Below are 19267 nucleotides of genomic sequence, written 5' to 3'. Positions count from 1 at the left end.
GCAACTTTTTTAATCCTGCCCAATAACCCAGAATGATATTGATTGATTGAATATTTAGTCATCTTGGTAATGAATATTTTGGTTTACATCAATCAAATTATGTAAAACACTGCAGTTCTTTCCTATTGTTTGATTTCTTGGTGCGAAATTAAATTGTTTCTTTCTCTAATTAGCACAAATTAAATTTATTGAAAGAAGCATAGTGTTGCCAACCTGTAATATCTGGCAGAATAAAAAAAATCATGGGTTAATATTATTACATGAGCAACATATCACATATTTCCACAAAAATCAAGATAAGAAATGTGCAATTTTCATCTATTTACTTGGATAAATTGGGCAAGGGCCATATTAACAAACGAAATCATCTGTGAGATGGTGCAAGTATGAAATGTATCTACTACTTTCCATCTCTGAGCCAGAACTAAATCTTTCTTGTTTTTTTTTCAATGTCCTACATGGATTATATCTATCTTATCTAATTGTTGACAAAAGTTTCCAATGCAGCTGTGAGATTATAAAATTCTCAAAAAATGTATCACTTTGGAACTGCAAGATTTTATTAAGGAATAGGACATTTTTCAATCCTGGGTAATTAATTTTTCAGAGTAATTCACTGAATGTTCTTTTATTAGCAATTAAATCAAATATTCAATCAAATATACATGCATGATAATTGTTTTTACTGCCATTTCCTCAGATCTTAACTAAGAAAAATCATATTTTTTCTACAGAGAATTAATTAGTTAGAGTTTTTTTCTATTGAAGCTAAGATGTTTACTCCTAAAACTGGAACAAATTTGCCATCTTCTGCAAGTGGGCGAGCTTTAGCCTCAGGCAGCCGGAGACGCACCAGTGTGGGTGGACTTGCAGGCAGTCCATTTGGTGTGGGAGGTTCTCGCTCCAATGCACGTTCACCTTTTGCTAATCCAAGGTACAGAAAAATATATAATGTGGAAGACTTCAAATTACTGTACTGATCAATTTTGATTCATATAATTAATGTATAAATTGTACAATAATAAATTATTATTGTATTTTAAAATTTTTGCTTATTCTGATTCAATTTCTGAGGATATTTGCATGATATAATTTCTCTGGTAGATATGAAATACTTATTTCAGTCAAACTTTTTATTAATTATGAAATATATGTGTTGCAGTGGCCGCAACACTCCCACTCTAGGCACTCCTGGTACTGCCTTGGGCCAACAAAGTCAATATTGCATTGAAACTTATGGAAATGCCTTGCCAGCTCTGGTCAAAGAAGCCCTCACATTTTCTGAGAGTAAGTAAAAAGTGGAATTTGGGTGCGTGCTGACCTCCAGTCAAGACCTTTAAGTCAGTCATTCACGCTGCATACAAATTTTTGAGTTTATTAATAATAATGGAGTTTATTATTGAATAAGAAATATAATTTAACTCTTATTATAGCCAATTTGTAGTATAAATATAATTATTACAGAGAGCAGTGAAATGTCAGTGGTGTTAAGCTCTTGTGGCTGGGCTTGGCTGGTGACGGGGCGTCGGCTGCTAGTGTGGCGGTTCACCAATGAAGGACACCTCCCGCTTGCAGGTGTGCATCTTATTTATTTTATATTACACAAATTTAATTATAAATAATTAATAATTTATCATTATCAATTAATAATTAACGTTTAATTAATAATTAATCATTAATTTATTAATAAATTTAATAAGAATGTATTTCTGTACAGGTGAATTTATTTCTCTCATCTGTAACACCCAGCCCTCAGAGCCTGATGATCAAAGCCAATATTATTCCCAGCCTATTTAAGATCTTTTTTACATATATAGGGGAAATGGTAAAATTTTGAAACAAGTATTTCTGTTCATTTTAAACTACTTGACAGATGATCCTGACCTTGATACCAGATTCTGGCTAAAACAAAAATTTTTGGAGATTGATTTGGCAATTTTTGATACCAGTTAATTCCATCATTTGTCCTGATACTAAATATTTATTCTTCTTTTAAATCTTCATAGGAGCCATAACCAATATTTTTTTTACTCATTGAATCGCCCATATCAGGCACGCCCATGTCAAGGTCAGGCCGTGGAGGCCATGCCACAGAGTTCAGGGAGTTGCTGCTCCCCCAGAGTGACTTGGCGCACAGAGCTCAGCTGGTCGTACTACGACAACCTGACTCATCTCAGGTTATTAATTTAGGCAATTTTCCTGTCCTATTAAGTGGCTTGAAAGAGTAACATTAGAGTTAATGATAAGAGTAAGATTTATTGATAAAACCACAAAGTGCGCTTAATTTTTGCGTTGTTGTCACCTCTGAAACTTTTTGGCATGATTGATATGTAATGCCCTGCTAGCCCTGAAAAAGCAGTTTTATTTGTGACAGTTGCCATACAACATAATTTCACATGACTCAATGAAGGCAGGGGTTGTAATCAGTTCTAAAATAAGGAACTCCCAGGCTTAAAAGGCCTATTTAAATCAAATATAAGAGGGAAGTATAGTCCATGTTTCACTCCATGACCATTACTCTCCATAGCTAAATTATAGTGAAGATTACTACAATTCTCCTATTCGATATCTATGGGAGCTTGCTATGAAAACGTGACAATTATATTAAGTACAGACTATATAAAGAATAATCAAACAAAGTCTACAAGAAAGGCCATTACAAACCATATTTTTCACAATTAAATGATTTTACAAATGTTTTTTCGCCAAACTCCCTGGGTATCCTGGGACCAATAAGTTGGACAAGTAGCTTTTAGTGCATATATTTATTTATTTGCAACTTGAAACAAATTTACTACGTTATAATTCTGATTTTTTGTGTTGAAGAGCTAAAATTTTACATAAGGTAATTCAAATTTGGGAATATATGATGTTTATAACGCTTTTTTTTTGCTATAGTTGGCATCATAGCATTGTGTTGCCACCACAGTTGCCATCATCTGTTTACATAGCATTGTGTTGCCACCACAGTTGCCGTCATGCATGGCAGTGTCACCTGAAGGAAACGTGCGTTACTGGCACAGCATCGCACACGAGTCTTCCTACGCTGAGATCACCACTGAGCTCCAGGTGAACAAAGATATCTCAGTAATGCTGTACTTTAATAAAGCCCATTAACTTATTTCTCTCGTTCACTGCCTGTTCTCATTCTTTATCATGATTTAGTAGTTCAAGTTCTATTGCCTATCCTGTTAGATTCTCGCTCCTATCTGAAGAAATTGTCCTGCCACAAATGCCGTGGCTATTTGACACCCGAACAATCTATAATGAATTAGTTCGTGTGAAATAAAATTAGTTAATTTCATTATCATTGCATTTGCAGCAAGTATTTCACTGAGAAAATGTGTGCACGCCCTTCAGTTGACTGATTGTGAGTTCAAGAACAGGAATGTGACAGTTTATTGTACCTGAGCTGATGTATTGTGTGTACAGGGACAGGAATGTGACAGTTTATTGTACCTGAGCTGATGTATTGTGTGTACAGGGCCAGGAATGTGACAGTTTATTGTACCTGCGCTGATGTATTGTGTGTACAGGGCCAGGAATGCGACAGTTTATTGTACCTGAGCTCAAGACTCGGCTACTTCCTGGCGACGACGACCTCGACGTGCCTTCTGCTGCTGCCGAGCCCTGCGCCGCACTCCTCTCAGCCTGGTGCTTAATAAACTAAATATAATTATGATAGTATAACCATCAAGGATATTTTCTTGTTGGGCTATAATTAAATTAATTTAGTTTAATTTATTTAATTATTCAAATTCATGTTAAACTCATTGTACTATATATTTTGCTTAGCCTTTTTAGCGCATTTTCTCATTTATGGAAAAAATGCACTATTGTGCTTGTCATGTCCGTCCGTCTGTCTGTCCGTCCGTCCGTCTGTCCATGATTTCATGTTTTCGTCGACGAGAAAATGCGCTCTCTGTCACTCACTGCAGTGAGTACTGAGTTATAGTTTTTTACATTCAATGTAGAATTTCATCTCCTAAGTTCTCAACCTGAACAGCTTGCAACCTTGCACTCGCCAATACTCGTATATCATTCAACTCTTATGAAGTTATTAAATGCGCGTTGGTTGTTCTATTTATCCTGCCCTGATTGGTTCACCACACACTCCTGAATTAATGTCCTTCTGGTAGATAAAAGGAACTAAACCAAACGGGTAACACAGCTTCACTATCGTGGTCAGGAGCGCTTACGGTAATGCCGTTCATTAATTATCCTGGCATCAAGCATCAGGTAGAAAGATTGTCTGAAATGGTTGGCTGCAGGCTGAGGACTGATTTATTGGACGGACGGCAGCTTACGGCTTTGATTTATATAGTAATTGTTGTATAGTTGATTGTTGAAATATATAGAAAGTGGACAGAGATGGCGCAAGCCAAGAAGCTACACCCGGCCGCTGGCCTTTATATTGGCCAAAATAAACTGTCCGTTGCCAATGAATGATGCCTCAGAAAGGGAAATTTGGTTATTTTGGTTGCGATATTGGTGGTAAATAACGACCTAAATCCGCGTTGTCTGTTTTAACCGTGTTATCCTACTCGTGTTGTGTCACATAGTTCATGCCTCATTGATGATCCCTCTTATCTTGGTCAAAAATGCTTAATGATTGATGCTTGACATGTTTGTGCAGTGCAAAAACTTTTGAAGATTATGTTGAGTTATGCAATAAATGCCCAACTACAATTTTTTACCTAATGCAAACTTTAAATATCATTAACTCATTCGTGTTGCAAAAATTGCCCATGCTTATCGTGATTCAAAAATGAACATGTTTATGTGGTGTACAGACTCATTTATGTCATAAACATTGTCCATGTTTATCATGCTTCAAAAATAAACATGTTTATGTGGTGTACAGACTCATTTATGTCATAAACATTGTCCATGTTTATCATGCTTCAAAAATAAACATGTTTATGTGGTATGCAGACTCATTTAGAATAGAATAGAAGTGTCGGCATATATTTATGTCATATGGACAATATTTATGTCATAAACATTGTCCATGTTTATCATGTTGCAAAAATAAACATGTTTATGTGGTGTGCAGACTCATTTATGTCATAAACATTGTCCATGTTTATCATGCTTCATAAATAAACATGTTTATGTGGTGTGCAGAAGTGAGCGTTCGTCTGGTGAAGGCCCCAGCAGGGCTGCTGGGGGGGCTGTCCCGTCGGGTGACCTCCTTGATGTTTGGGTCCTTGCCCACCCAGTCCCCCGAAGCTGTGAGTTGCTCAATACCGAGGTGATAGTAAGAAATATGTTGTATATGATATAAAATTACATTTTATATTACTTCAGGAATTCAAATATGGTTAGAAATTTGTTGTAATTGATTACAAAATAAATTTTATAATCTTTCAGGAATTCAAATATGGTTAGAAAATTGTTGTAATTGATTTAAAATTACATTTAATAATACTTCAGAAATTCAAATATGGTTAGAAATTTGTTGTAATTGATTTAAAAATTACATTTATAATCTTTCTTGCATTCAAATATGAAATTATTCCAATTTTAGTTTGACTTAACCTTAGTAGTGATAGGATAAACATTGAAGAAGAGATGGCTAAATGGTTGAAAGACTGTAGGTATGTAACTTATATATGCGAGTTGCTCGCAGACTTTACTTAAGATGGCCATTAATTGTTTAAGGAATTCAATGATTTGCATTGCTTACATTGCTTGCTTTATAACAATGCAATTATCATGCAGCGCATAATCAGCCTATACGGCCTACTTCAAATAACATTTGTTTCTTGATATATGGCAAGACTTTAATTATTTGTTACTTGACAGCGGCTGGTGCGTAATAACATTTTAGTTCCATGATATACGGCAAGACTTCATTTCTTGATTGACAGCGGCTGGTGCGAGTGGTGTGCCGGAGCAGCAGCGCTGGCGGTGTGGAGGTGCTGGTAGTGTCAGCAGAGCACCTGCAGTGCTGGCACTTGTCTCCTGGCAGCTCAAGTGACAGCCTCGTCTACCAGGCGCCGCTCCTGCAGCTCGTCAGTCAGGCACTTGCTGCCAAGATGCAGGTCTCTTACTGCATAATAATCTTCATACTAAACTAATGTGTTGGAATTACTGTGGGAGCTATTTTATTTGACTTCATCTTTGTCTTTTATGTTGCTGGTACAAGTATTATTTATAAATGATTAGACATGGCTTGGTATCAGCAAAGCTATATGCTGGATTGTAGGCATAAGAATGATACCAGTTGTCCATATATGTTGATTAAAATTAAATTGTTCATTATAACATTAATAATTGTATATTGGTCTCAACATTTTCCGTGTTTCAAATGCAAAGTGACAATTTTGTCCACCTCTCCATTCCCCACGGGGACGCTTGCCCACTTCACCATTCCCCACGGACACTTGCCCTGCAACTAACTACTCTTGTCCACCTCTCCATTCCCCACGGACACTTGCCCTGCATCTAACTACTCTTGTCCACCTCTCCATTCCCATCGGGAGATTGCCACGCGACTAACTACCCTTGTCTACCCCACCATTCCCCACGGGGACGCTAGATTAACTCATGTCCTTGTGTTTACTTGGACGCTGCAGGCTGGCCTGGGTGCCGCTGGGGGCACGGGCGCTAGAGGCCCTGCATGTGGAGGTGGCGGGGTGTGGCTACTGGACGCGCAGCCACAGCCACACGCGCCCTCGCAGCTCGTGGTGCTTGTGGCGGCCTTGCATCCTGCGCGTGGCTCAGAGCTCACGCTTGCACTGGGTAAGCTCTACGCCATTTGTCACTTCTCATTTCTATTCCTCATCTTAGGAGTACAGTTTTCAATAACAGATAATGGTTATCTAATCCATTTAAATTCCAGTTTCCCCGCAATCCTGTTTCTCTTATCCAGCAGATAAGTCTGACGTCAGACCTGTTGATCATTGGAAAACTTTCTTTAGTCTTCATGAAAATGTAACTCGCGTGTCAAAACTCGATGTTATTTTTTTAACGAATTTTCCTTGCCCTCTATTTTTCAATGCCACTTGGGTAAATTGTTCAGATGCATTTAATTTCTTGTCATCTTGGTATTATACCTTTTTACGCACTTATGTAGTGTGTCACGCATGTGTGTACCAGTACCATGCATACCATCTTCCCCTACCATACCTCTGCCTGTCATACCATACACACCATCACCCTTCACCACGCCGCTGCTTGTCATACCAAGCACACCATCACCCTTCACCATGCCTCTGCCTGTCATACCAAGCATATGGTACTAGTGAAGTATAAGCACACTAATTTAGCACTCAACCAGGACTAGCTATGAGGCTACTAGTTTCCTCTCACACAACTTGCTTAAATTTAAATCTAAGGCATGTTTGCATTCAAATCAAATTCATTTCATTACCCGCAGTCAGTTACATGCAGAGTAAAACGCCTATTACTCTCAACTTTTTATCTTTATTACACAAAATGACTGAATAAAGTAACTTAATAACTTCAGTATGCTTACTTAATAAATGTTTAAGCAAACTTATCAGTTGTAAAACTAAGAACTGAGATGTGGTGTGACAAAAAAAAATACATAGTAAGTAAATGAACTGCCAGAAATGCTGATGGCAGATGCAATCTTGGATCACAGATTATTTAGGTGAGTTGTATCAGATATGCAGACTGGCCTAAGGTTTGACAATATCTGCAAAATATATTATTTCACCATTCATTGTTCTGTTTAGCAGCACTAAGCAATAAATTCAAGTGGTTCGCCAACAGAAGGTAACCCAAGTACTGCATTTTATCCATAATCATTTACTGGAGGCAACATAATTTATTCTATTATCAAGATAAATCAGAACTCATAGCGATGCTTGTGCATTCCGCATACATTTATTTAACATCAATATCCTCCTTCAAGTTGAGTTTATACATATGAAATGTTTTTCTGATCTTAAGCAGTGCAAGTCGTATTTACTGACAGTAATCATAATCTTGTAACTCCATTGCTCACTAAGGAAATAAATCAATGAAAAATTTAGTTTCTCCCACTAATTCAAAGTTTCTCCTTTGGTGACACGAGCTTCTAAGTATTCAATGCGCCTCTCCAGTGTTGTGAGTTTCTCGTTCAGTTGACTTAGCTTAGACCGGCAAGACATGTCGAAACTGTTCAGAAAATCAGCTATGCGCTTCACGTTGCTTGTGATCACCTGCAAATATCAAATTGTTAGTCGACTCATTCATATCAACACCATATTGAAGATATAATTTGTGTGTAACATTGGTGCAAGTCTCACATGAAAGTAAATTAAATAGTACCTCAGGTTGCCCTAGTATTTACAAGTCTGTAAATTTGATGTGGTCATACAAAAATTTAAATTTACCACTAGAATTGAGACTAACCTCAATATACTCTCTGTTCTCCCAGTCACTTGTGATTTGCTTTGTGATGACCTCATTGGGTCCACCTGACGCTGTTGCAGTTGCTCCTCTAGAAGACATTGTCAGTCTCTGTAAATAGAACGTATATATTAGCAAATATGACATTAATTTCAATTTTATATTAATTAAAACATTTTCCCATTCTATTCCACTTATCATATACTGGATATAAAAAATTGTACAAATTAGTTTTATTGCTGTTGCAAAGCTGTCTGACATGTCTGCTACCTAGAGTGGTAAATTCTTTCTCATTGCTGGTACCTTGTAGTTTACAAGTGATAAATTCTCAGTAAATCTGGAATTGCACAGCTTGATCGTGAACTTTCATTAAGAAACATATAGGAGATAAATCATATAGCAGAAATTTTGGCTCCCAAAAATGGTGGAAAAGCTCTTAATGGGAACCATCAGGCAGAAGTCACCTGTGGATTAGACAAAAATGCCCATGCTTACAAACAATGTCAAATGTCACCTATCTCTCTTGCCCTTGCCTACCTAGTTTCCTATCAGAAAATAAAGAAAAACAGTCCATCTTTGCCCAAGATTTTTAAAAAATTTTCCCATAAACTGATTATTTTTTTGGCAATTTTTAAAAATAATTGGCCTGATATTAAAGTTGTCTAGTTGTTAAAAATAGGTTGCCAGTATATTCCATGCCTGCCAGTAATACATGAACATCAACAAAATATTATTAGGTTTGGAAATTTTTGTAGGGGACTGTAGTGAAATGAGATGCAGTTTCCAATAAAAAAAAAATATGTGTCATTGGTGCCACAATATTTACATTTTAGTGAAGTTGTGTGATGCAAATTTAGACTAAATTTTTCTTTCATAGGAAATTTTAGGAAATCAATGCCAATTAAATTGTCCATGGGCAAGGGCACTATTGGCTCATTCATGGGCAATTTCTATCTACTTTTAGTAGCATTGTAATTAAGTCAAATTCAAAAGGGATAACATACATATGAACAAGTGTATAGGTATACCATTGGATCCATAAACCCAAAGCTATAATGCCTTAATAGTTAGCTGATGTTTTGGACCTAATTAAGTTACCAGGCTGAATGAACTATGGTATGAATATATGAATCATCATTACTAGTATATCCACTCTGCCAGCAGGTGTGGAATATACTTAATAGCCAATACTACCAATTTAGAATATGTAGCAGAATTCCAAAAATAATGGGTGAAAATATTTCATATGCAAATTTTATAAATTGCATGCAAAAATGTGTTGTATTCCTCTTTTTTTAAAGATATTGTGCAAAAGCTATACAAATTGTGAAATTGATAGCAAGCTGAGGCATTTTTTTTTTTTTTGTCTCAATTATTAGTAGTTTCTGCCCAATATTCCTGAATGGTGATTAAGCTACAATATTCCAAAGGTCAATTTGGAGCCAAATTAGAAATTTTTACTTGCTACTGAAATACTACAGCTCCAAAAGGACAAAGTTTAAATACTTTTGGAATCCTGCGGTCCAATTGTGCACTTTTGTTAACAATGAGATAGGAGGTATATAATTCCTCTATAGTGGGAATCTCACAGCTCCAAAAATTTCATGAAAACTCTTGTTTCAGCTCAAAAGGAAGCTATATTCCACACCTGCTTGGGAGCTGAGAGATGTTAGTAATGATTTGGAAGTTTTTAATCTTGCTTATCAGCATTATTATACATTACCACTTTGAAATAGCAGATAGATATGCATTTTTGTCTCATTCATGGGTGGCTTGTGCCCAATTTTCCAGTCTGAATTGAAGATGAGGAAAATAAAAAATGCAGTAAATGAGAAAGTCTTGCGCTACCATAGTTTTATGATTTACATTCATGACTTTGGAGACAGGCATGGTTACTGATTGCTAGCAATTGGTATGGATTACACATGCCTTTTGGCCCACAACTAGAGCTTCCTACCAATTTTGGCTCTGCATAATTCCCACACTCAGGATGATGTATGTTTTCGGTGAATTTTCCCGCGCATTTTCACTTTTTTTAAGCTATTGCTGTGCACAGTTGGCACAATATAATGAAAATTGATTATCTTCGCGCAATCCCGGCCATCTTTATTTTAGAAGAAATTTTCTCCAAAGTCATATGGCAACACTGAACACCGTCTGTTTACATTTTGCCGCAGTTTACAATTACCGTACGTTCCGTATCCGACAAGGCGGACAACCGGAAGAGTCAGAAGTAACCCGGACATGTCTTACATTTTATTATTGTCAGTTCGACTCGCGTAGTCAATATACTTGCGTGTGCGGCGCACGGCGCATTTTTTTACCAACGTAGTACGGCGCACCGCGCAGGTCGTTAAAATGACAAAATAAATTCCCGTGCACCTGGCACATCTTCCTGACCATGGCATAATTCCCACAAGATGAATTACTTCCAATACATTTGTTGAAAACCTCTTAATTTTTGGGCCACAACTAGAGCCTTTCTACAATTTCTGGAGCTGCAAGATTCCAGCCAGTTGCCAGACAAATTACCTCTTATCTAATTGTTAACAAATATGCACGATCAGGGTACAAGATTCCAAATGTATTAAAATTTGTCACATTGAAGCTGTGATATTTCAGAAACAAGTAGGAAAATTCCAATCCTGTTACAATATAATTATTACTTAAACCTAATGTGTACAATTTGGTTGTGAGATTCCAAATGTGTTTAAAATTGGCCTACTTGGGAGGGACTGCAAGCTTTGTTTGTCTCCAATAATGTTTAAAGACACTTCAAAAAGGAAATTTTCAAAATCTTGCTTTGACAGCAAGCATGGAAAAAATCTACCTTTAGGGCAGCGACTAAAGCTGTCCTGCCATTTCCGGAACTGCAACATTTCCGCCAGTGCCAGATGAATTACCCCCTATGACCTATCTAATTGATAGCCAAAGTGCACAACGTTCTACAAGATTCCAAATGTATTAAAAATGTGTTATGTTGGAGCCACCTCAGCCATGAGATTTTAGGAACAAGTAGGAAAATTCCAATCCTGTAATAAAATTGACAGTGCCATCTAGGTATTTCAACTATTGATAGCTACTATGACAAATTTGTCTATTATAATAATTGGTTTCAGTCTCAAATAACAATAAAAATAATTTCAGGCTAACTAGTGTTCTGCATTTGTAGTTCATTTGAATTTTGATAATGTTAGCGCAACAATATTTCCATAATTTGAAGTGCTGAAAAGTGAAAAACATACTGAGCTGTCAGCTGAGGGTACATGATATCGCGGTCGCGGAACCCGTTGTTACATATGCCTTGAAACCATTATTGCAAAAGAAATGGATAACGTGTAAAACATTTCATTGAAAAATATACTGTAACCTTTACTTTTCACAGCTTGGAGTTGGAGACGAAGTCAACTGAACGATTCACCTCGTATTCCCAATTGATTGTTGATAGCGTCCCCACTTCCCTTCCAACCTTGGGTTTGTTTACATTTTTCGGGCGCGGTCATGTCTAAATAGGAGCTTACGGAAGAAAATCCTTAATCAAACTTATTTGCGGTCACACAAGAAGATAAAATGTAAAATGTTCATAATATTGAAGAACATTTTTAATAGACGATTTGTGGAATGAATTAATTTAAAATTTAATAATAAATATTTTAATCGTATTGGTTGCATGTGAATGTTCTGTAAATTTATTTTCGTGCTGAAGATGTGATTTTTTATTCCCTACTTGATAGTTAGGTTAAAAGAAAATCAAGATGTGTTATGAGCTTTCGAAAATTTCTTGACTTACCGTATTTCATGCGTGCAAGCTGCGAATTAGGGGTTGATATTGAAATTTTTATATATATTTTTAACTTTCACTACCGTCATTTCCACTCGGTTAGCCCAGCACTTATGCCACCGATCTTCAAAAATTATGATATCAATATTCAATAGAAACGATATATTTTTGGTCCATCATTGAACCGTGGGTGCAACATTGAACCAGCTACATTGTTTTTACGTAACCGAACGTTATGAATCGTAGTTCTGACCACTACTATACGGATTTATTGACCAGGGGCCTTACCTTCAAAATTCCCTAATTAAACGTAAGTATTTACGCTCTATTTTCAACTCTATGATTGTCGGATTTGGCTTCAAAGGCCGTCAATGATTGGCTGATGAACTTACGATCTCTTAACGGTTTTTTTTTTTTTTTTTTTTTTTTTTTTTGAAAGTATAGGCCCAGCTCAGAGTGGTGCAGGATCTGCGGAGTGGTTCGCGGTTCTACACAATACTTGAAATGCATGCCCTAATATTTAGCTACCTAGTACATAACTTTACAGGAGTATTATGAAGGCCGCTGACTTATTTACCGTGCATATTTTTTAATGAAAGTTTCGCTGGAAAAATTTATTATATGAATGTTAAATAATTGCGATGGATCACGGGGCGCTTAGTTGTTCGTTATTATATTTTTCTTTAGCTACATTGGTAACTTCATGGTTGAATTATATAAGGTTGACCCCCGAGAAGTTCCGTCTTTCAGGTAAGCTTTATTGTTACGTCACGTAGAGCGAGAAACGTAAACAAACCCGTCATTCCCATGACGGATTAGTTGACTGGTTTGATCGCATCTCGGTGATTGTGTCACTGAGTTGTACGTTTGTAAAAGCCTTTTATTGCCCCCCCCCCTCCAGCGGTGGTGGAGAGCGGCAGCTGCCCCCAGGGGGTACTGAGCACGACACTACTGCAGCAGAGTGACGTCCCCCCCTCCCTCGACCCCCCCTCCTCCAGTGGGGGGGTGAGTGATGACTCAGCGCCCCCTGCCCCCCTCCTGCAGTACAGACTTGTGCTTGCCTCCTGTACTGCCTTCGTGCACACCCCCAGCAGCGTCATCGCCGTGCCCTGTGAGACCTACGCTCCTGTTACATGAGTCACCACTTCCCATATAATCTTATAAAAGAACAATAACACAATACCTACTGTCTTATACTAATAAGAACAATGCACTAAAGATATCTCAATTCATTTATATATCAAAACAACGTCTCATGAATTATTAACAGCAACTCTTTTGTTTATATGGGAAGATGGCGACATGAGCGCATGGCGACTTTAGTGTAGGTATATGAGTACATGACAGTGCATGTGTGCACCCGGCACCGTCATGAAGATATAGATGGATATCTATCTTGATCAATATAGATATCTATATTAATACTTTATGATATATTATAGCATTTAATAGATATTAATATTATATTAACATTGATCTGAGTTAGGTGAAGTATACAGAATATGATGGAAGAAGCGTTTGACCGACAATAATTGAATTGTTACTAGAGCAGAAATGCTATTTAAGGTAGTTTATTCATGTATTATTAGTTAAAATTTATAAGTTGATTTTGTCCTTGACAATGATGCTAGAATGTTTTTGGTGATTAGTGCACAAAAAACTTAGGTAATTTAATAAGGCACTAATAATTGAGGAGGGTATTTAATTAAGTTGATATATATCAAGGTAGGTAATAAATAAAGGTTATATTTAATAAGGTTTGTAATTTTTAAAATGTGGTATTTATTAAGATAGGTAATTAATAGAGATAATATTCATTAAGCTAGGTAAACAATAAAGGTAATATCTATGAAGATATGCAATTAGTGAGATAATATTCATTAAAATTAAATAATGAAGGTAATATTTATCAAGGCAGGTAATTAATAGAGATAGTTTTCATGAAGGCAGGTAATTAGTAAGATAATATTCATCAAGTAATGAAGGTAATAATGGAGTTGTCCCTCAGGCAGCGACGCGACCATCGCGCTATCGTGCTAGGTAATTAATAAAGGTAATATTTCTGAAGGCAGGTAATTAGTAAGACAATATTCATCAAGTAATAAAGGTAATATTTCTGAAGTTAGGTAATTAGTAATATAATATTCATAAAGTAAAAAAGGTAATATTTGTGAAGTTAGGTAATTAGTAATATAATATTTATTAAGTAATGAAGGTAATAATGAAGTTGTCCCCCAGGCAGCGACGCGACCATCGCGCTGTCGGTCCGCGTCGCCCTGCCCGCCCCCGGGGACCGCCTGCTGGGGACGGGGCGCCTCAAGGGGCACGCGCTCTTCTTCAGCGCCTCGCAGGGCGTCCTCGCCGTCACGCCCCCCGGGGGCGCCGCCCCTGCAGGCGACCTGCAGCTACAGAGGTGTGCTTCTCTTATGCCTTCATCTGAGCATGTGAAGTACTGGTGGTGATAGTGGGAAATAATTATTTAAAAAATATATATTTTTTGCAGTTAATGAATAATTGATTATTCATTAACTGCAGTTAATGAATAATCAATTATTATTCATTTTTCTTTATTCAGTTAATGAATAATTGATTATTTAGACGTTCTAATGACAGCTCCCCCACAGGGAGTGCTGGAGGAGACGTTCCCCCAGGGGAGCTACCAGGACCTGCCTGACGCAGCCCTCGCCCTCTCCAGGAAGCTGCTGGACGACACCCCCGCTACTGACCCCCGCTGGGCCGAGGTGGGGGGCGTGGGGGGCGGTGGGGGCACCACACACTCACTCATCATCACCAACCAAATCAGGGACAAGATGACGGCACACAAGTTCTACCTCAACTTCCTGCACCAGGTCTGTATATTGTTGTCTTGTGTATTGTGTTTCTTCTGAGGCCCGCATAACTTGTGTTGTCTTGTGTATTGTGTGTGTTGTGGGGCCCTCATAACTTGTGTTGTCTTGTGTATTGTGTGTGCTATGGGGCCCTCATAACTTGTGTTGTCTTGTCTATTGTGTGTGTTGTGGGGCCTTCATAACTTGTGTTGTTTCCCTTATGCTGGCCCCTGTGGGGCCAGCATAACTTTTATTTTATTGTGCCCCAGACGGGGCTGTGGGGCCAGCATAACTTGTATTGTCCCCTCCAGACGGGGCTGTGGGGCCAGTTGGGCCTGCTGGGGAGCAGTGGGGACCAGGCCCGCAAGACGCTGCAGGAGGACACCCAGCGCCTCGCCTTCGCGGCCGCCCTCAGGGCCCGGCACCAGCAGCACCAGCAGCTCGTCGACCACGCCATCGCGTCAGTCATGACTAAATGCTACTCATATACTTATGTTTAATAATAATACTTTTTCTATATATAATAATGCTGCCTCTATACATATATTTAATAATACTCTTCAATACGTATATTTAATGATGCTAGTTCTTCTATATATAATAATAGTACTACTAATACATCACGTTAGAGATACATACTGATGCTACTTATATAGGTACTTATGTTTAATAATATTACTTCTTCTATATATAATAATACTACTAAAACATCGCGTACGATTTTTTAATGATGCTACATCTATACATATATTACATAATGCTAGTTCTTCTATGTATAATAATACTACTAATACGTCGCGTACGAGCTAATCAATAATGCTACTTCTGTACATATATTTAATTATGTTACATCTTCTATATAATGCTACTTCTTTCTCGTAAAAATCTTATTTATATTTGTAAGCAACACAATGATATATTTTATTGTTATTATACATATTTCGTTCCATTTTTTGGGCATCTGAATAAGATATTTTGTTCTCCTTGCATGTGTGCCGTTCACCTCTCAATGTATGGCTAGACGATGCAATAAAACGATACAATATAATAAAATATAGGACAGACTAGGCCTCTTGCCTGCCTATAGTGCTCTTGGTTATGACCTAACCTTCTAAAGTAACTAACGTAGCCACTAGTGTCGCTAGTGTGACGTAACTACTAGTGTCACTAGTGTGACGTAACCACCAGGTTCACTAGTGTGACGTCACCAATACTATCACTAGTGTGACGTAACTACTAGTGTCACTAGTGTAACGTACTACTAATGACACTAGTTTGACGTCACAACTAAGTGTGATGTGTGATGTGGTGCAGGGAGGTGGTGCGTGAGCGTGGTGACGTGGTGACGGGTCGCCTCACTGCCGCCGACCTCTTCTACTGGCGCGTGAGCGCCGTGCACGACATCGTGTGGGGCCTCAGCAGGGCCCTGCAGCAGGTACGTCGTGTGGGGCCTCAGCAGGGCCCTGCAGCAGGTACGTCGTGTGGGGCCTCAGCCGGGCCCTGCAGCAGGTGCGTCGTGTGGGGCCTCAGCAGGGCTCTGCAGCAGGTGCGTCGTGTGGGGCCTCAGCAGGGCCCTGCAGCAGGTGCGTCGTATGGGGCCTCAGCAGGGCTCTGCAGCACGAAACTTTCATCCTTATCAAAGATATTGAATTATCACCACTAATCATCACCAGTAATCATCACCACTAATTACACCACTAATCATCACCACTAATCATCACCACTAATCATCACCACTAATCATCACCACTAATCATCACCACTAATCATCACCACTAATCACTCTCACTGTCGCCCCCAGGTGGTGGACGCGGACGTGGCGCCCCGGGACGCCCCCGGGACGCTGCACACGACGGCGTCCCTCGTCCTCGCCCTCGTCAGGGCCGCCACGGCGGGGGGCAGGGCCGCCACGGCGGGGGGCAGGCCCGCCCCCCCGGCCATACCTTCGTCGCCCCCCACTGAGTATGTCCCCTGGACCGCCAGTGGGGGACCCAGGGGCCTCCGCACCCTCCTCATAGCCCTCCACAGGAATATTGTAGAGGTGGGGCCCTGTTTGTTATGTACAGTCAAGGAAATGCCTGCGCAGGAATATCGTCGTACACTCAGAAAAATAAGCGTTATTTGTGCCTCAAAAGTCGCCACATCTCAGCGGCGCTTTGGACTTTGAGCTCCAAAGGAAATTAACTCTCCTGATGTTAATTAAATTAGCTGATAGAAATATTAATGGTTTAGTTCGACATGATTATTTTCACAATAACCTTGTTCAGCTGTACCATTTCCATAAAAACGAGTTAATAATTGTTGAGCTGGACTAAAGTATCGCAATTAATGTTATATAATATCTGTTATGCTATTGTACGGGAATTAGCGCGTTCAATTAATACTAATTGGAGCATAATGAGGCGTGAATGTCATCATCTTTAATGCCTCATGACTCACTTCGCCTCCCTTTACTCACCACCCCTCCTCCCGTGACTCCCCCCTCTCCCTTCCCGTGACTCGCCTATCCTTCATGACTCACCCCCCACCATCCCATGACTCGCATCCATCTCCCGTGACTCACCCCCTCCTACTCACCCCCCCTACCGTGACTCACCACCCTTCATGACTCACCTTTTCCCTCCTCCCCCGTGACTCCTCCTCCCGTGACTCACAACCCCCACCCCCCGCAGGTGGGTATCGGGCAGGCTGCTGACGCTGCGTCGCGCGCGTCGCTGTACGCGTCGCTCGTCGACCTCGCTGACGTCATCCTGGCGGGCTACCAGCCGCAGCTGACCTCCCTGCTGCGACCTGCTGACACCGCTGCCAGCGCTGCCAGGTGACTAGTTAACTGCCTGCTGCCAGCGCTGCCAGGTGACTAGTTAACTGCCTGCTGCCAGCGCTGCCAGGTGACTAGTTTACTGCCTGCTGCCAGCGCTGCCAGGTGACTAGTTTACTGCCTGCTGACACCGCTGCCAGCGCTGCCAGGTGACTAGGTTACTGCCTGCTGACAGCGCTGCCAGGTGACTAATTTACTGCCTGCTGACACCGCTGCCAGCACTGCCAGGTGACTAGTTCACTGCCTGCTGACACCGCTGCCTTCCCTTGTTGCCGTCTATTTATTCTGAAGTTGACATTTTTCAACACCGCTTGTTTTCTTCCAATCGGTTATTATGATGATTATTATTATATAATCGATTATTTTGATTATTATTATTATATCTTTAATTACTATAATGATTATTATCATTGAATCAATTATAATAATGATTATTAATATTTAATCTATTATTATGATGATTATTGTTATTTAATCTATTATTATGATGATTATTGTTATTTAATCTATTATTATGACGATTATTGTTATTTAATCTGCCATTACGATTATTATTATTAAATTGATTATTATGATGACGCACAAGACATGACACACAATCATGGCTATAATAACGTGAACATCAATGCCTTACTAATATTAACCATATAAACTGCTTTTTTAGAATATCAATTAAATGTTCGTAAAATATCTAGCATATTTTATAGAGCATTATACATTACTATCATAGTGCTAGTGCTATAATATGTGAACCGCAGTATTGCACTAAACCGCAGAACCACAGTGCAATAATATGTTCTCCCGCAGATACTAGTACTAGTGCTAGTGCAGTAAAATGTTCTCCCGCAGATACTAGTACTAGTGCTAGTGCAATAATATGTTCTCCCGCAGATACTAGTACTAGTGCTAGTGCAGTAAAATGTTTTCCCGCAGATACTAGCACTAGTGCTAGTGCAATAATACATTCTCCCGCAGATACTAGTACTAGTGCTAGTGCAATAATATGTTCTCCTGCAGATACTAGTACTAGTGCTAGTGCAATAATATGTTCTCCCGCAGATACTAGTACTAGTACTATTGCAATAATATGTTCTCCTGCAGATACTAGTACTAGTGCAATAATATCTTCTCCCGCAGATACTAGTACTAGTGCTAGTGCAGTAAAATGTTTTCCCGCAGATACTAGCACTAGTGCTAGTGCAATAATACATTCTCCTGCAGATACTAGTACTAGTGCTAGTGCAATAATATGTTCTCCTGCAGATACTAGTACTAGTACTAGTGCAATAATATCTTCTCCCGCAGATACTAGTACTAGTACTATTGCAATAATACGTTCTCCTGCAGATACTAGTACTAGTGCTAGTGCAATAATATGTTCTCCTGCAGATACTAGTACTAGTACTAGTGAAATAATATGTTCTACCGCAGATACTAGTGCTAGTGCAATACTATGTTTGTCTCTTATACACATCT

At 39.1% G+C, this 19267-nt stretch overlaps 2 protein-coding genes across 2 annotated transcripts in view; one reads left to right on the top strand and one right to left on the bottom strand.

The window, feature by feature from the left end:
- The first annotated feature begins 731 nt into the window (after positions 1–731).
- Positions 732–19267, top strand: part of LOC108665193 (nuclear pore complex protein Nup133) — a 23547-nt gene continuing 5011 nt past the window's right edge. The window contains exons 1-17 of the mRNA XM_018151926.2: positions 732–934; positions 1163–1287; positions 1465–1575; positions 2053–2177; positions 2971–3069; positions 3537–3654; positions 5128–5234; positions 5874–6047; positions 6582–6747; positions 13047–13256; positions 14384–14589; positions 14770–14994; positions 15285–15433; positions 16288–16408; positions 16775–17014; positions 17646–17791; positions 18456–18469. Of these exons, the coding sequence (XP_018007415.2) occupies positions 774–934; positions 1163–1287; positions 1465–1575; positions 2053–2177; positions 2971–3069; positions 3537–3654; positions 5128–5234; positions 5874–6047; positions 6582–6747; positions 13047–13256; positions 14384–14589; positions 14770–14994; positions 15285–15433; positions 16288–16408; positions 16775–17014; positions 17646–17791; positions 18456–18469 (2497 nt within the window). The 5' untranslated portion in view covers positions 732–773. The remainder of the gene's footprint in view (positions 935–1162; positions 1288–1464; positions 1576–2052; positions 2178–2970; positions 3070–3536; positions 3655–5127; positions 5235–5873; positions 6048–6581; positions 6748–13046; positions 13257–14383; positions 14590–14769; positions 14995–15284; positions 15434–16287; positions 16409–16774; positions 17015–17645; positions 17792–18455; positions 18470–19267) is intronic.
- Positions 7412–11853, bottom strand: LOC108665194 (probable protein BRICK1-B). Its single transcript, XM_018151927.2, has 3 exons — positions 11786–11853; positions 8368–8475; positions 7412–8174 (listed from the first exon to the last, which is right to left on the bottom strand). Exons 2-3 carry the CDS (start codon positions 8464–8466, stop codon positions 8016–8018), a joined length of 258 nt encoding a protein of 85 aa, XP_018007416.1. The 5' UTR covers positions 8467–8475; positions 11786–11853; the 3' UTR covers positions 7412–8015.

The sequence above is a fragment of the Hyalella azteca genome, unplaced genomic scaffold (assembly GCF_000764305.2).
Source record: "Hyalella azteca isolate HAZT.00-mixed unplaced genomic scaffold, Hazt_2.0.2 contig12914, whole genome shotgun sequence".
Lineage (NCBI taxonomy): Eukaryota > Metazoa > Arthropoda > Malacostraca > Amphipoda > Hyalellidae > Hyalella > Hyalella azteca.
Note: the sequence above shows the minus strand (reverse complement) of the source record. Positions and strands in the feature narration are given on the sequence as shown.